The 14,731-nt window shown below is 40.9% G+C and overlaps 1 protein-coding gene across 1 annotated transcript in view; it reads right to left on the bottom strand.

Annotated features, from left to right (window-relative positions):
- The window catches only part of ENPP2 (ectonucleotide pyrophosphatase/phosphodiesterase 2), a 156,950-nt gene extending 142,531 nt beyond the window's left edge, over window positions 1-14,419 (bottom strand). The window contains exon 1 of the mRNA XM_089659054.1: window positions 14,273-14,419. Within this exon, the coding sequence (XP_089515180.1) occupies window positions 14,273-14,293 (21 nt within the window). The 5' untranslated portion in view covers window positions 14,294-14,419. The remainder of the gene's footprint in view (window positions 1-14,272) is intronic.
- Between the last annotated feature and the right edge of the window lie 312 nt (window positions 14,420-14,731).

Raw genomic sequence — 14,731 nt, 5'->3', positions numbered from 1 at the left:
ATTGTCAGTCCGCCCCTGGTTTGTACTGTATGTACAATGCATGGCCAGCTTAAATACCTTTATGTTAGCTACGTGACTGTTCAGATCTCATAACTGTTATAATACACATCATGTTATAATTAGGAATCGCGGTCGGCGGTCAAAAGCGTTCCTATCCTGAACTCATTTCTTTTGTGTTCAGGAGAGGGAGGTTTAACCTCATCTAAACACGGCAGCTTTTAAACTCTGCTAAAAGCCTATGTGTACATGGACAAAGGCTTTTGTGGAGTTGAGTTTAGGAGCTTTGGCAAAAAAATGCCAAAAGCTCCTAAACTCGAGTTTAGCAGCTGCTCATGTACATGAAGCCTTAGGGCAGCTGGGTCCATCATTCTCACCTAGGTGAGAAAGTTGGAAGCGCAAGATGCAATTAAAAAAAAGTTTTTTTCCAAAAATTTTGGAGGAAAGAGTAATATTATTCAGAGCTTTCATATTATTTAGATTCTCATGTCAAGGCCTTTGAGTGGCCACTGTGATTGTATAATATACTGTATATATATATATTTCTCCTCCTGAGCAAAAACTCTGTATTGACACATTTAATATTGGTTTACTCCTTTCCATTTATACCCAGCAATGTACTAGAGGCTCATGCAAATCACTGTTTACTTCGAAGCAGTTGTAAAGTGCACAATTAACCTTATCAGTGGGAATGAGCCATTAGCACCATAGATATGGTTGTAGATAGAGGCATTTCCACACTGAATACAATCTGCCTCTGTTTAGTTAACAGAACTTACAAAAAAAAGGTGTTGATTTTCATTTAGCATGGCTTTCAGACCACAAGTGTTTCCTTTATTAGTCATGATCCCCAACCTGACAATGTTCTCCTATTCAGAGGGCCAGTCTCTATACCTAGCCTTTTTTCCTTCATTTAGGTTTAGAATCTTTCTCATCTTGGTCCGGGTATTCTGTTTGGACTGCCTGCTTACCAATATTCAGGAGAAAAACAAAATCCTGACAATTTTTACCACGCAGAAATCAATAGTTTCAAGGGCTAGGGGGTGGATAAATGTGCGGGCAAAAGAGGTAAAACTTTTTCTTTCTGGCCTTGATTAGAGTAGGAAAAAATATAACCTCTTCCAAGTTTTTTTGCCTTCTGTGTCCCCCTAGGGAAGATTTCACTTCAATTTCTATCCAGGTGACCACACGGGAAATTAGGAACTGTAGTCAACTGGGTCACAGATGGCAATGAAAATTTGAGCTTCTCACTTTATTCTGTTGTGTTTTGTTAGTCTTTGCCCCCCCATGGTAGAGATTTTTCTCACTTCCTGTCTCACTGACCACACTGGAAGTAAAGACTATCTCTCAAATAGATAGATGCCACAGTAAAAACCAAAACAGACATAGTGCATTTTATCCCAAACTAACATACACATTTTGGATGAAATTATGCTTTGAAGATTATGTTATTCCAACATTTCATACTCCTGATATCAGTCTGCTGAACCATTTACTTCTATGAAGAAGTATCCTGTTCTCTTTGTATTGCTTCCTGTGCAAAATCCCTGGTATTCCTGCCATTCCCTTTGATCTCCTATTACAAACTGACCACACTAAGCAGTAAAACACACCATTATCAGTTCTCTAGGTGTGTCCTGAACTCATCCTGCTCTCTTCCAAGAATCAGACTAGTCCTGAACCCCCCCTTCCCTTCCCTGCACAGCTAACCTTGTTTTACAAGGAGAGGGTTCACATATACTTTCAATCACAGTTTGCATTGATGAACCCAATATAATTATATAGTTTTCAAGTGACTTGTTCTCCTCAAAAACAGAACTGCTGTTGCTATAAATTTACATAAAAAATCATTATACATCCTATTTTCCCAAACAAGTAAAAATATAATATTCAATCAGCTAACAGATGGTGTAAATGGAATGGAACAAGCTGTTCTACTATTGAGGTACTGCTGGTATTTTAATTTCTGACAGCGAAACTGACTTCCATCCCATTTACTCAGCTCATGGAACTATAATATCAACTCTAAGCCAAATTCAGCCTTATTTAACAGAGTTTTTCATTATTAAATGCTAATACATGAGCACAGATCCTATTTTAAATTCAGTTTGCTGCAGTCAGATTAGTATAGGATAAATTCTGATTGGGTGTTTTGGGTAACTGAACTTAAGAATTAAGAAATAATTATACTTGAATAAGGCCAACGGTGCCAAGGAGAATAGCATAATAACTAATATCAGCTTAGGCCAATGCCAAACATCATTGGTACAATCAGGTTGTATTTGCAGCTAACAGCATTGAACAGGCAACCCACTTGTCAGTTACTAAATGCCACAACTCAACCAATTCAACCTCCAAAATTGACTACATGAATCAGCAAGCAATTAGTTTCTTTAAAACTGTGGTAGCCCCTATACTTCTCTAATGACAGGTGTACTTTGACCTCTTGTTGTACATATAACACATGTATATGGTGACATGTAACAGCTGTGAGAGCCAATCACATGATACAGAAACCGTGCCATCTTCTGGGCATTAAATCCCACTTAAATTGTCAGTGGGAGGCTGTATTAAACGGTAAACATGGATAAGTAATGATACAGACAACCTTTTTATGAAAGTGGTGAAATTCAGTGAATTTTCTGCATGGTCCTACGATGGCCACAAATTATGAAGCCATTTTTCAGGACCTGGTTCACATTATAATGCAAACACTGTTCCCTCAGTATGTTCCCATTTGGTAATGGAAGGTTGGCAATTTATTCATGAACACTGCTCAAAGGGGGATTCCTAAACACAAATGTCTGGAATGAAATGTCTGTCATGGTCTCCTAAATCAACATAACTAAGGATGACTGGACCTCTATGAATAAAGTGAAACATGTTTTAAGATGGAAGGGCACAGATAACAGCAATAAAACATGATACGAAGCTCCAGTCCTTCCTCACTCTGCTAAAAATGTGTTTTCCTCTTTTCTCTGTCTCCAATGATGAGATTCTTCATTACATCCTGTCCCAACAGGAAATAAAGGGAAACCTCTTCAAGAGAACACAGAGAGCAAATGTAGCCTGACAGTGGCTCCAATCCTGCTCTATCCACATAAAGTATATTGGCTGGAGATGGACCTAAAGGCCCTATGATTTAAAGCAGAATTCCAGGTATGGATATTTTACATAGTTACTCTGATCCAGCCATGCCATGCCGGAATGATTCCTCTAGAACTGGCATTCTTAACCAGGGTTCCTCCAGAGGTGTCCATGGATTCCATGAGCTGTGACCTCCCATTTGATGGTGCAAGCATAGTTTTGGGGGCCAATGCCTCTTGGCAAAGCAGCAGCTTGACACCATGATCTTTTTAGCTGTCTGTAAGGGTGGCATTCTGACCACCACTGTAAGGACAAGTTCACAGCAGAATCACACAGGAATGAGGTCCACTTTCCATAGTAATTCCTGCGCATTCTCCTGCCGTGTGATTTTACAGCCCATTCAAATGTATTTGAATTCAAATTGCACTGCAAGGCACACAAAGTAGTGCATACACTACTTTTCAAAAACGTGCCACACCAAATTGTATGGTACTGCAGTACCTAGTGATCTGGTGTCCACAAACACACTGCGTTGGCAATCTTCATTTGGGGTGCCCTTAACAATGTATTGGCACCTGCAACACCTGCAACAGATCACAAAGGCAGTGAGTTTTGAATGCAGAAAACGCATGCAATAGCAACCTTTCCCACACCTTATTCTGGCGTGAACCCACCCTAAGGGTTGCATTCTTCTAACTGACCACTGATGTAAGGGGCAGGTGGAGAGGCAGGGTAATGAGGTCATGCTGTTCAACTCATCCAATCAGAGAATGCTTTCCATTTATTCAGAAAATGCAAAGCATTCTTTGAACTGGTGCATGTGCCAAACGGGTGACCTGCTGTGTTCACAAGGCAGCAGGGCAGCTGCTCAGCATGGTACCTGGAGGCTTGTAGAGATCACTGTAGTAGCAGTATCTTCTACAGGGATTTCCAGCTCCTAGAGCAGTGTTTCTCTACCAGGGTTCCTCTAGAGGGTGCTAGGGATTCCTTGAGCAATGAACAATTTCTGCTTTTCAGATAAGTCAGCAACAATGATCATTTTAGCTATCTGTAAGGGGTAATTCTTCCCAATGACCACAAATGCAAGAAGCATTCCTCCCATTGACCATCACACTAATGTTTCACGAGTTGTAGATATGGTAATTTTTAGCAGTGGTTTCCTGAGACTGGAAAGAAATTTCAAGGGTTCCTCTGTGTTGAAAAAGATGAAAAAGGCTAGAGGGATCTCAAAGATATGATATATACATAGTTGCATTGGTTCAATCTGGACCAACATAAATATGTAAAAGATATCTATACCCGAAATTCTTCTTTAACCCTGACCAGTAGCCTTATGCAGTAGACTGGTAATGGAGCCCTTCACTATAATATGTGCTATTATTTATGAAGAGACAGACTTTATTCTACCAAAATGAGAATGACAGAGAATCACAGCTGTAAGCTGGGGAATGCATACATGTTACTATTTGGAGACAATCAAAGCTGTTGGATTTAAATTTAAACAGATTGTCTCCTTTAAACTGTAAAGGTTTATCCCAGCCTTCCAAAGTGTCTTAATTAACTTTTGCTTTAATTTACTTTCCATAAATAAAATAAATACAAGAGATTATTGATTGTATTAGGCAGAAAATCACATAGAAAGCTTGGTTATCAGAGTGAATGAACCCTTTGGGCTTATACACAGATGTCCAACCACCCAAGATATATGGAAGTCCTTCACTCCAAAAAGTAAACAGCCAACGATAATCCCAGTTCACATCTGCTTTTGATACAATTGAAAGGCTATAGATCATTAATGCGGCCAATGCCAGCAGCTGATTTTCATTGGTTTGTTTTGTAACCTTGAGTTCATGGCAGGACTCCTTTGTTGGTTGTTAGAGAGGGGTAAAGGGCAGCGGGTGGGGGGGGGTTTGGAAAGACCCAAAACCAACATGCGTGTGTTACAATCACTTAAACACAAAGCGATACCAGTACAACACATAGAAACCACGTGTCAATGCACACAACAGTCACACACAACTGAGAGATCCACTGAAACCAAACAATGGAATATTATACAATGCATTCTTCCTAAGAATCACTAATTCCGGTTATATCTTTACTGGAAGCCTTCAAAAGAAAACAAGGCAAATCAGCCTCCTATTGATTTCATGGCTGGGGTGATACACTGTTGAAAGATACATTACAGCTGATAAGGAACTAAACTGATAGCATTATTGACTTAAGTGATTAGCAATCATAGATCAGAGAATCAGATGATCTCGCTCTTTGCAGAAAACTCTGATTTTATTCCTTAAAATTGGCTTGATCAACTCAACATTTACACTTGAAGAGTCAGTCAGTGCAAACTACAAAGAATGGGCTGTTTGTTTTACACCTTATCACCTTTGCCCACTAATCAGCATTGACACCTGGCTTGTGATGCTGTCAGTGGCTGCTGGTATTGTTCACACTTTGGGGAGGAAAGCTTCTTCACACCATGCTTTAAATTGTATGTATAGCCCAAACTTTTTTTGTTTTTTTTTTAGTTTTGGACAAAATAGGGAAGGGTTAAACTCCCTGTTGTGTGTTTTTTTTCTTTCACTCTCTTGTTGAACATGCAATAGGACGTGAATGAAAATCTCTATAAAGTGAGGGTAAATCCCCAATTTCAAAATGGGTGTCCACAGTGGATAATTTTCCTTCAACTCCTGTTCTGGTAATTAATCATAATTTTGGTTTTCCCAAAAACTTTCAGTGATAAGTGTCACCAGAACAAATAAAGATCAAAGAATATATATAAGCGAGCGCATATACAAAAAAAGCAAATGTTCTAGGTATCTGCTAGCACTACATGGCATAGGCAACGATCCCAATAGACGTATCAAAATATATATAAAAGTGCAGCGCTGTAATATATGTGAATAAATTATACTCAATTCATAAAGTAATCCGTGCACAATATACAAAGTGCTATTTAGTGTAGTATGTGCATTAAGTGAATAAATAAATGTCCATATCAATCCTTCTGATTTCAATAAAAAAGATAAAAAAGATAATTCAGCAGAAATAGTCTTCAAATTAAGACACAATATATCCTTTTGACCAAAGTGCAGATGTGCTTATATATCTTCAAAGGTAATCCAGCACTTCTGATGGGTGTGCACTCACCAGAACTTTGATGTATACAAGCATTGGTTACAATCTGTCACATCTGGGTGCAGGAGTAGAGAAGCAATCATCCAGCATCCTCGGTGATGTGTCTCTTTAATCTGGGGAAGATAGCTCAACCACAGGAGCCAAAGGGAACCTTTTGGTTTTTGAATTTCTGGTGGTAGTGAGACATCTTTGGAAGGTCCATTATATTTCAGGATATCTTTCATCATCAATTAACCCCAGATGAATATTTTATATAAATAACTTTGATGGTTCAAACAAACGCTCACCAGTTTTCCAAGAAGCAAATTGAAATGGGAGGAGAAGGAAGGTGAAAAGCAGTGCAGTTAGGAGCCCATTGCGAGTATTTAGGTGGAGACAATGCGAGGTGCTTAGAAATAGATGAGAAGAGACTCGCCTAACTACACTGCTTTTCACTTTCCTTCTTTCCTGCCATTTCAATTTGCTTCTTGGAAAACTGGTGAGCGTTTGTTTGAACCATCAAAGTTCTTTATATAAAATATACATCTGGGGTTAATTGATGATGAAAGATATCCTGAAATATAATGGACCTTCCTAAGATGTCTCACTATCACCAGAAATTCAAAAACTTACCCAGATGTATGTTTGCACCCAGATGTGACATATCCTAGATTGTAAGCTCGAAAGAGCAGGGCCCTCGATCCCCTCATGTTTTGCATTGTATTGTTATTGTTCTGTCACATGTTCTGTCCCCCTTTGTAATGTACAGCGCTGAGCGAACCATTGGCGCTTTATAAATACTGTATAATAATAATAATAATATTGTAACCAATGCTTGTATACATCAAAGTTCTGGTGAGTGCACACCCATCAGAAGTGGTGGATTACCTTTAAAGATATACGCACATCTGCACTTTGGTCACAAGGATATATCGTGTCTTAATTTGAAGACTATTTCTGCTGAATTAGCTTTTTTATCTTTTTTTATTGAAATCAGAAGGATTGATATGGACATTTATTTATTCACTGAATGCACATACTGCACTAAATAGCACTTTGCATATTGTGCACAGATTACTTTATGAATTGAGTATAATTTATTCACATATATTACAGTGCTGCACTTTTATATATAATTAGAACAAATAAAGAGGTGGAGTAAAGTTTGCACTTTAAAAAATAAGTGTTTTGAAATGTTGCACCCCAAATAGATCCAGTTAGCAATCGAAAAGATATGACCCACATTTGTACTTTTCTACTCACAGCTCTTGACACAGTAAAGATTCACACAGGCAGAGGGCCGCAGTAAGAAACAGCCGTTGCTTTTAGCTTTCTCTTTTTGCCTTATGGCCAAATGGGGCAATTCAGACTAGCACATTCATGCAGTTTTAACTGAATGCCTACTAAACATGCTAATAAAGTCGATGGGACCACACCGCAATGCCTCCTCTAATGTGGCTATGGTGGTTGCAGCACAGTATTTCAACATGAAAACTAGAGATGAGCGAATCGAACATGACGAAGTGGAATTCGTTTCGAAGATTTGGAAAAATTCGATTCGCGACGAATCCGAAGATTAGCAAACTTCGGATGCACGAATCGAATTTTCCCAAAAATGGCGGCGACATGTGTGGCGACAGGAGAAAATGGACAGAGAAGATGGGGCGGGGATCTCTGGGAAGGCGCGCAGACAAGGCGCGCTGACCCATAATGCATTCATGAGTCATGAATCATGACATGTGATCGCATTAGCCAATCAGCAGCCAGCCAGCCAGCACTGTGTAATGGTGGAGCTATAAATCGCGGCCATCTTCGAATTCTCCATTAGCCTCCGGTCATTCAAGAGAGACAGACCTCTGTGTATTGAGGGACAGAGTTAGGGCCACAGAGACTTTAGGGCAACAGAATCGTTACTCAGGGACACAGAACTGTTACTCAGGGACACAGAATCGTTACTCAGGGACACAGAATCGTTACTCAGGGACACAGAATCGTTACTTATTGTACGTTCAAAGAGTTAAATCCATTTACACGCCGGCTGGCGGTAATATTTTTTGGGTGATTAGTGCATTCCAGTGACACAAACGTACAGTTTCCAGCCAACGGCAAGCTGCAATTGACCGATTGTGTACAATAAACTGACTTTCTGCTTCACAACCACTATTGTACGTTCAAAGAGTTAGATCCATTTACACGCCGGGTTGCGGTAATATTTTTTGGGTGATTAGTGCATTCCAGTGACATAAACGTACAGTTTCCAGCCAACGGCAAGCTGCAATTGACCGATTGTGCTAAATAAACTGACTTTCTGCTTCACAACCACTATTGTACGTTCAAAGAGTTAAATCCATTTAGACGCCGGCTGACGGTAATATTTTTTGGGTGATTAGTGCATTCCAGTGACACAAACGTACAGTTTCCAGCCAACGGCAAGCTGCAATTGACCGATTGTGCTAAATAAACTGACTTTCTGCTTCACAACCACTATTGTACGTTCAAAGAGTTAAATCCATATACACGCCGGGTGGCGGTAATATTTTTTGGGTGATTAGTGCATTCCAGTGACATAAACGTACAGTTTCCAGCCAACGGCAAGCTGCAATTGACCGATTGTGCTAAATAAACTGACTTTCTGCTTCACAACCACTATTGTACCGCCACCCTGCGCCATGTGCCTCTGTCGTCTGCTCACGCTGCTGACGGCTTCCGCTTTTTAACCGAGGCCTGTGTTTGGCTTCCGAATACTGCTGCCTCCACCGCCACCCTGCGCCATGTGCCACTTTCAGGTCTCCTTACACTGTTGGTGGGTTCCATTTTGTGATAAGGTGCTGTATGGCCTTCCATTGCTGCTGCCTCCACCGCCACCCTGCGCCATGTGCCATTTTCAGGTCTCCTTACACTGTTGGTGGGTTCCATTTTGTGATAAGGTGCTGTATGGCCTTCCATTGCTGCTGCCTCCACCGCCACCCTGCGCCATGTGCCTCTGTCGTCTGCTCACGCTGCTGACGGCTTCCGCTTTTTAACCGAGGCCTGTGTTTGGCTTCCGAATACTGCTGCATCCACCGCCACCCTGCGCCATGTGTCTCTGTCGTCTGCTCACGCTGCTGACGGCTTCCGCTTTTTAACCGAGGCCTGTGTTTGGCTTCCGAATACTGCTGCATCCACCGCCACCCTGCGCCATGTGTCTCTGTCATCTGCTCACGCTGCTGACGGCTTCCGCTTTTTAACCGAGGCCTGTGTTTGGCTTCCGAATACTGCTGCATCCACCGCCACCCTGCGCCATGTGTCTCTGTTGTCTGCTCACGCTGCTGACGGCTTCCGCTTTTTAACCTAGGCCTGTGTATGGCCTTCAATTGAAGCTGCTTCTGCTCCGCCACTCTGCCATTGGACTCTTGATAGTCGTCTCCCCACGCTGCTGCTGGGGGGACTTTTTAACATAGGCCTCTGTATGGCCTTCAATTTTAGCTGCTTACGCTCCGCCACTCTGCCATGGGCCCCTGTACCGCCTCCTCATGCTGCTGCCAGGCCCGTAATCTGCCATGGGCCCCCGTACCGACTCCTCATGCTTCTGCCAGGCCCGTAATCTGTCATGGGCCCCTGTACCGCCTCCTCATGCTGCTGCCAGGTCCAGAGTGTGTCATGGGTCCCTGAACGGCCTCCCATTGCTGCTGTCTCCATCGCCACACTCTGCCATGTGCCACTTTCAGGTCTCCTCACACTGCTGGTGGGTTCCATTTTGTCATAGGGTGCTGTATGGCCTCCCATTGCTGCTGCCTCCACCGTTGCACTGTGGCTCCACACTCTGGTTTTGGCCCCGTGACTGCCCAAATGAGTGAAGTGTGCGGTGATTCTAAGATCGACGGCACTCATCTGCATGTCATACTGACTGACAGTATTATTTCTCTTCCCCAGCAGACTCCAAGGGCATTTAAATTAAAGGTACAGTGTTCTGCACTAAAATAAAGGCTCTCTGAAGCCTAGAAACACCCTTTTTATAAGTTAAATTCGCAGCGAATATATTCGCCTCGAATCGAATTTATTCCGCGAATTCGGCGAATCAGCCGAATCGAATTTTTGAATAATTCGCTCATCTCTAATGAAAACCCATTGGGATTGAAAAACAGATGTTCAAGAGGCAGCAGTATCTCCACCTGATTACTTGTATGCTGGCTTTAAACCACCAAATCTGTGGTGGATCTCTTTTCAGAACCTGCCTATTGAAAGAAGCCTATGAGTGGCTATATACTACATTTATCCAGGTCACGGAATAGTTAGTAGTAAGTCACATTCAATTTGACTTTTTCTATAATGTTGAAGATGTTTTTCGTAGCATCTCCAAGCCACCTCTAAAAAGCAACTTGGAGAAGCTATGAAACATCTTCTACATTAAAGAACAAGTCCAGTTGGATATGACTAACTTACTACTAGCTACATACCACATTCATACCCTGCCGCTGAAGATCTTTTTAAATGTTTTCGTAGGATCTCCAAGCCACCTCTAAAAAGCAACTTGGAGAAGCTACGAAACATCTACATTAAAGAACAAGTCCAGTTGGATATGACTAACTTACTAGTAGCTACATACCACATTCATACCCTGCCGCTGAAGATCTTTTTAAAAAAAATATAAATCTTTACAAAGCATTAGGAAAAATTTCAGGTTTCTGATTACAGAGGGGGGAGGGGAAATGCTGGAGGTGCCTGCTGTCCTAATAGCGATTGGCCAAGAAAATAAATCAACTTGTCCAGTGCTGTCAGCTTGTCCTCGGACAGAAGTAATGGGAATTCCAAAATTTTAGAGTGGTCTCCAGAACAACAGGTAAGGAGAAGTCTTGTAATAGGAACATTTGTTAAGCTGAATACTGCCTAAAACAAGGATATTCTGTCAATCTGAAGAGATTTCTACCAATTCCTGTTGTGTCTCTTGGACAGGATGTGAAGGAAACCTCCCCAGTAACACACAGGCAGGAAAAAAAAAAACTTGATAGGTTTTAACTATTCCCTACTCAATCTAAAATAGATACAATTTAACACAGGAGTATGTGCTGAAGAAGGTAATCTTACAAGTTCTAATACTTTTAATGTTGTCTGTTTCCACATTGGAGAGATTTTGGTGAGCCCACAGAACATCGACCCAACAAATGCCCATACAATAAAACCTGACAAAATATCCTAAGCAGGCCATAGATTAGTCAGTAAGTTGAAGGAAACAAAATGACTTGATTCCCCCATCAAAATACTTGATGTGGATGGGAGATCCTCCCGTTGAGCTATTGTATTCTGACTGCAATTAGACTGACCAGCGTTGCAGGCAATAGCCTGATTGAGCAGGGAAAATCCAACAGGTAGATCGACTTCTCTACAACCAGCCTGTCCATACAAGGATCGAACCAGTCTGGTCCCTGCAGAACCAGCTAAATTTCGATACATGTATGGCTTAACTCTCCTTTAGTCTATGCAACACTAACAAAAAAAAAAACTTTTTTGGCTGGGATTTCACTTTAAAAATTCTATATATTTTCAATAGATTGTATTCAACACACAAAGCAAAATTGCACAAATAATTCTAAATTATCTTCCTGTGAGATGTTCATAGATGTATTCAGGGGCGGACTGACCATTTGGAAACTCTGGCACTGTCCGAGGGCCCGGGGTCAGTAGAGGGCCCCATGAGATGCCCCTGGTACCTTTTTCATAGGCGTTTTTGAGTTTGGGCAAGGACACAGGGGCCCCATGAGCCCCTATTGCCCGGGAGCCCCATGAGTTGTCAGTCCTCCCCTGGATGTATTTACATAATTTCCTTTGTTTCCAGACTGTCTTCCAGTTTCTTGCCAATACACAAAGCAATGCACAAAGCAATACTAAATCACACTTGTATTTTGCGTGTTAAAAAAGTGTTCATTTTTATTGAAATGTATATGTGTTACTTACATTTCACTTTATCCCTCAATCCAAACTAATAAATAATTTGGATTAAATAACATTCTTTTGCATTTTATGATGCCTGAGTCAAGTTTGCTATATTTCTTAGACCCATGAGGACTCACAACCACAATTATTGTTGTATATGTAATACAATAATTTTTTTAGATATTTATCTCCATTGTGTGGCAGAGTGAGTCGGCAGTAGGAAGCATTTGAATTTATATTGAGCAATTTGGGTTTTTTTTAACTCAGTTCTGGAGATTTTAAGATGATTCTTCTGTATTTTTACATATATATACACTATATTGCCAAAAAAATTGGGACACCCCCCAAATCATTGGATTCAGGTGTTCCAATCACCTCCATGGTCACAGGTGTATAAAATCAAGCACCTAGGCATGCAGACTGCTTCTACAAACATTTGTGAAAGAATGGGTCGCTCTCAGTGAATTCATGCATGGTACCGTGGTAGGTTGCCACCGGTGCAATAAGTCCATAGCGGGCAGCACAGTGGCTAAATGGTTGGCACTTCCACCTGGCAGTACTAGGGTCATTGGTTCGAATCCCAGCTACGGCACCTCCTGCCTGGAGTTTGCATGTTCTCCCTGTGTCTGCGTGGGTTTCCTCTGGGTACTCTGGTTTCCTCCCACACTCCAAAGACATGCTGGTAGGTTAATTGGCTCCTGTCTAAATTGGCCCTAGTATGTGTATGTGTGAATGTGAGTTAGGGATCTTAGATTGTACACTCCCTGAGGGTTAGGGACTGATGTGAATGTACAATATATATGTAAAGCGCTGTGTAAATTGACAGCACTATATAAGTATCTGTAATAAATAAATACAATAATTAAATTTCCTTGTTACTAAATATTCCACGATCAACTGTTAGTGGTATTATAACAAAGTGGAAGAAACTGGGAACAACAGCAACTCAGCCACCAAGTGGTAGGCCACGTAAAATGACAGAGCGAGGTCAGCGCATGCTGAAGTGCACAGTGCGCAGAAGTCACTGTCTGCAGAGTCAATAGCTAAAGACCTCCAAACTTTGCGTGGCCTTCAGATTAGAACAACAACAACAGTGTGTAGAGAGCTTCATGGAATGGGCTTCCATGGCCAAGCAGCCTTACATCACCAAGTGCGATGCAAAACGTCAGATGCAGTGGTGTAAAGCACACCGCCACTGGACTCTAGAGCAGTGGAGACATGTTCTGTAAATCCGATGGACCTATCTGGCTTTGGCGGTTGCCAGGAGAACGGTACTTGCCTGACTGCATTGTGTCAAGTGTAAGGTTTGGTGCAGGGGGAATTATGGTGTGGGGTTGTTTTTTAGGGGTTGGGCTTGGCCCCCTAGTTCCAGTGAAGGGAACTCTTAAGGTGTCAGCATACCAGCATACCAGTATTTTTAGTAATTTTTTTTTGTTGGGGTAGGGGGGTTGCTGAAGAACCTCTGTATGGAAAAAAGCCTGAAAATGAATCATCCAATGATTGATGAGCTGCAATAAATTACATTTTTGTTTTTGGGTTCAGATGGGCTTTAATGCATGTTGCCAAATCTCCAAACGCTCTTTGAAATTTCAAGAAAATTAAAAATCTCAATTTTGCTTATCTCTAATGAACAGGGAGCAGTTTTATTGCGCTTGCTTGGTTTTTGTGTTTTTTTTTAAATAAATAAAATTTTTGGTTCTCAGTTCAGATAGGATTCGATGCATTTTGGCAAGTCTCCAAATTTTAATTTCCAGGAGAGTTAAAAATCTGAATTTTGCTCATTTCTAATTTAGAGAAAGCAGCTTTATTGTTCTTGCTTACCTTTTTTTAACTAGCTGGAAAACTCATGAACAAAACAGGTCTAAAAAATACAGCTTTACAAGCAGAAATAGATTCTGCGAGGTTGATTTACTGATCACTGTCCTGTTATGCAGCAGTTTACTGGGAACTGTCCACAGAGTAATAGGTAAATGTATACTAAATTACATTACATTAGGGTGAACTCAGGTAAATGAAAGGGTCCACAGTGGGGCAAAATTGATAAATCTGCCCCTATATGTCAATTCATTGCTATCATTACTCTGCTGACACTTGTCACAGCAACAATTCACAGCAAATTTTCTTTCAAATTATAAATAAAAAAAAATGAAGCCTACCGTACCGCTTTACTCCAGGTAGCCATTCCTTAAAGTGCTATTCCTGATTTTTCAGAGGGGAAGAGAGAGGAAAGGTCTTTTCGGAGAGATGGTGAACTCAGGACTAACTGATAATAGATTAGTGCTAATTGTTTGCCCCGGAGATCTATGCAATGCTGATGAAGTAAGGGTGTCAGCTGTTCTTGAAGACAATGGTCCTATTGGCAGATGCTCTACAATCAATGCTTGCTAACATTTACTTTCACATGTGGTTTTCAGGGAGCCAGTAGGTTTAGTGAGTTATATAACTGGTAATTGACAATAATATATTGTTTTAAGGTTTAGTTAATATTTATTAATAATAAAAATCTATAGCACTTGCTTAATTTACCATTCTCTTTTTGTAGTTAATAAGAATATAAAAATTATAAAGTCTAACTTCCTTGAGTAATGTATTTAAGGCTTACAACATTACATTGAATGAT

This window comes from Staurois parvus, unplaced genomic scaffold, assembly GCF_062004578.1.
Source record: "Staurois parvus isolate SC_StPar_1 unplaced genomic scaffold, SC_StPar_1.0 ptg000030l, whole genome shotgun sequence".
NCBI classification, from domain to species: Eukaryota; Metazoa; Chordata; class Amphibia; order Anura; family Ranidae; genus Staurois; species Staurois parvus.
This window is presented reverse-complemented; position numbering and strand designations above follow the sequence as displayed.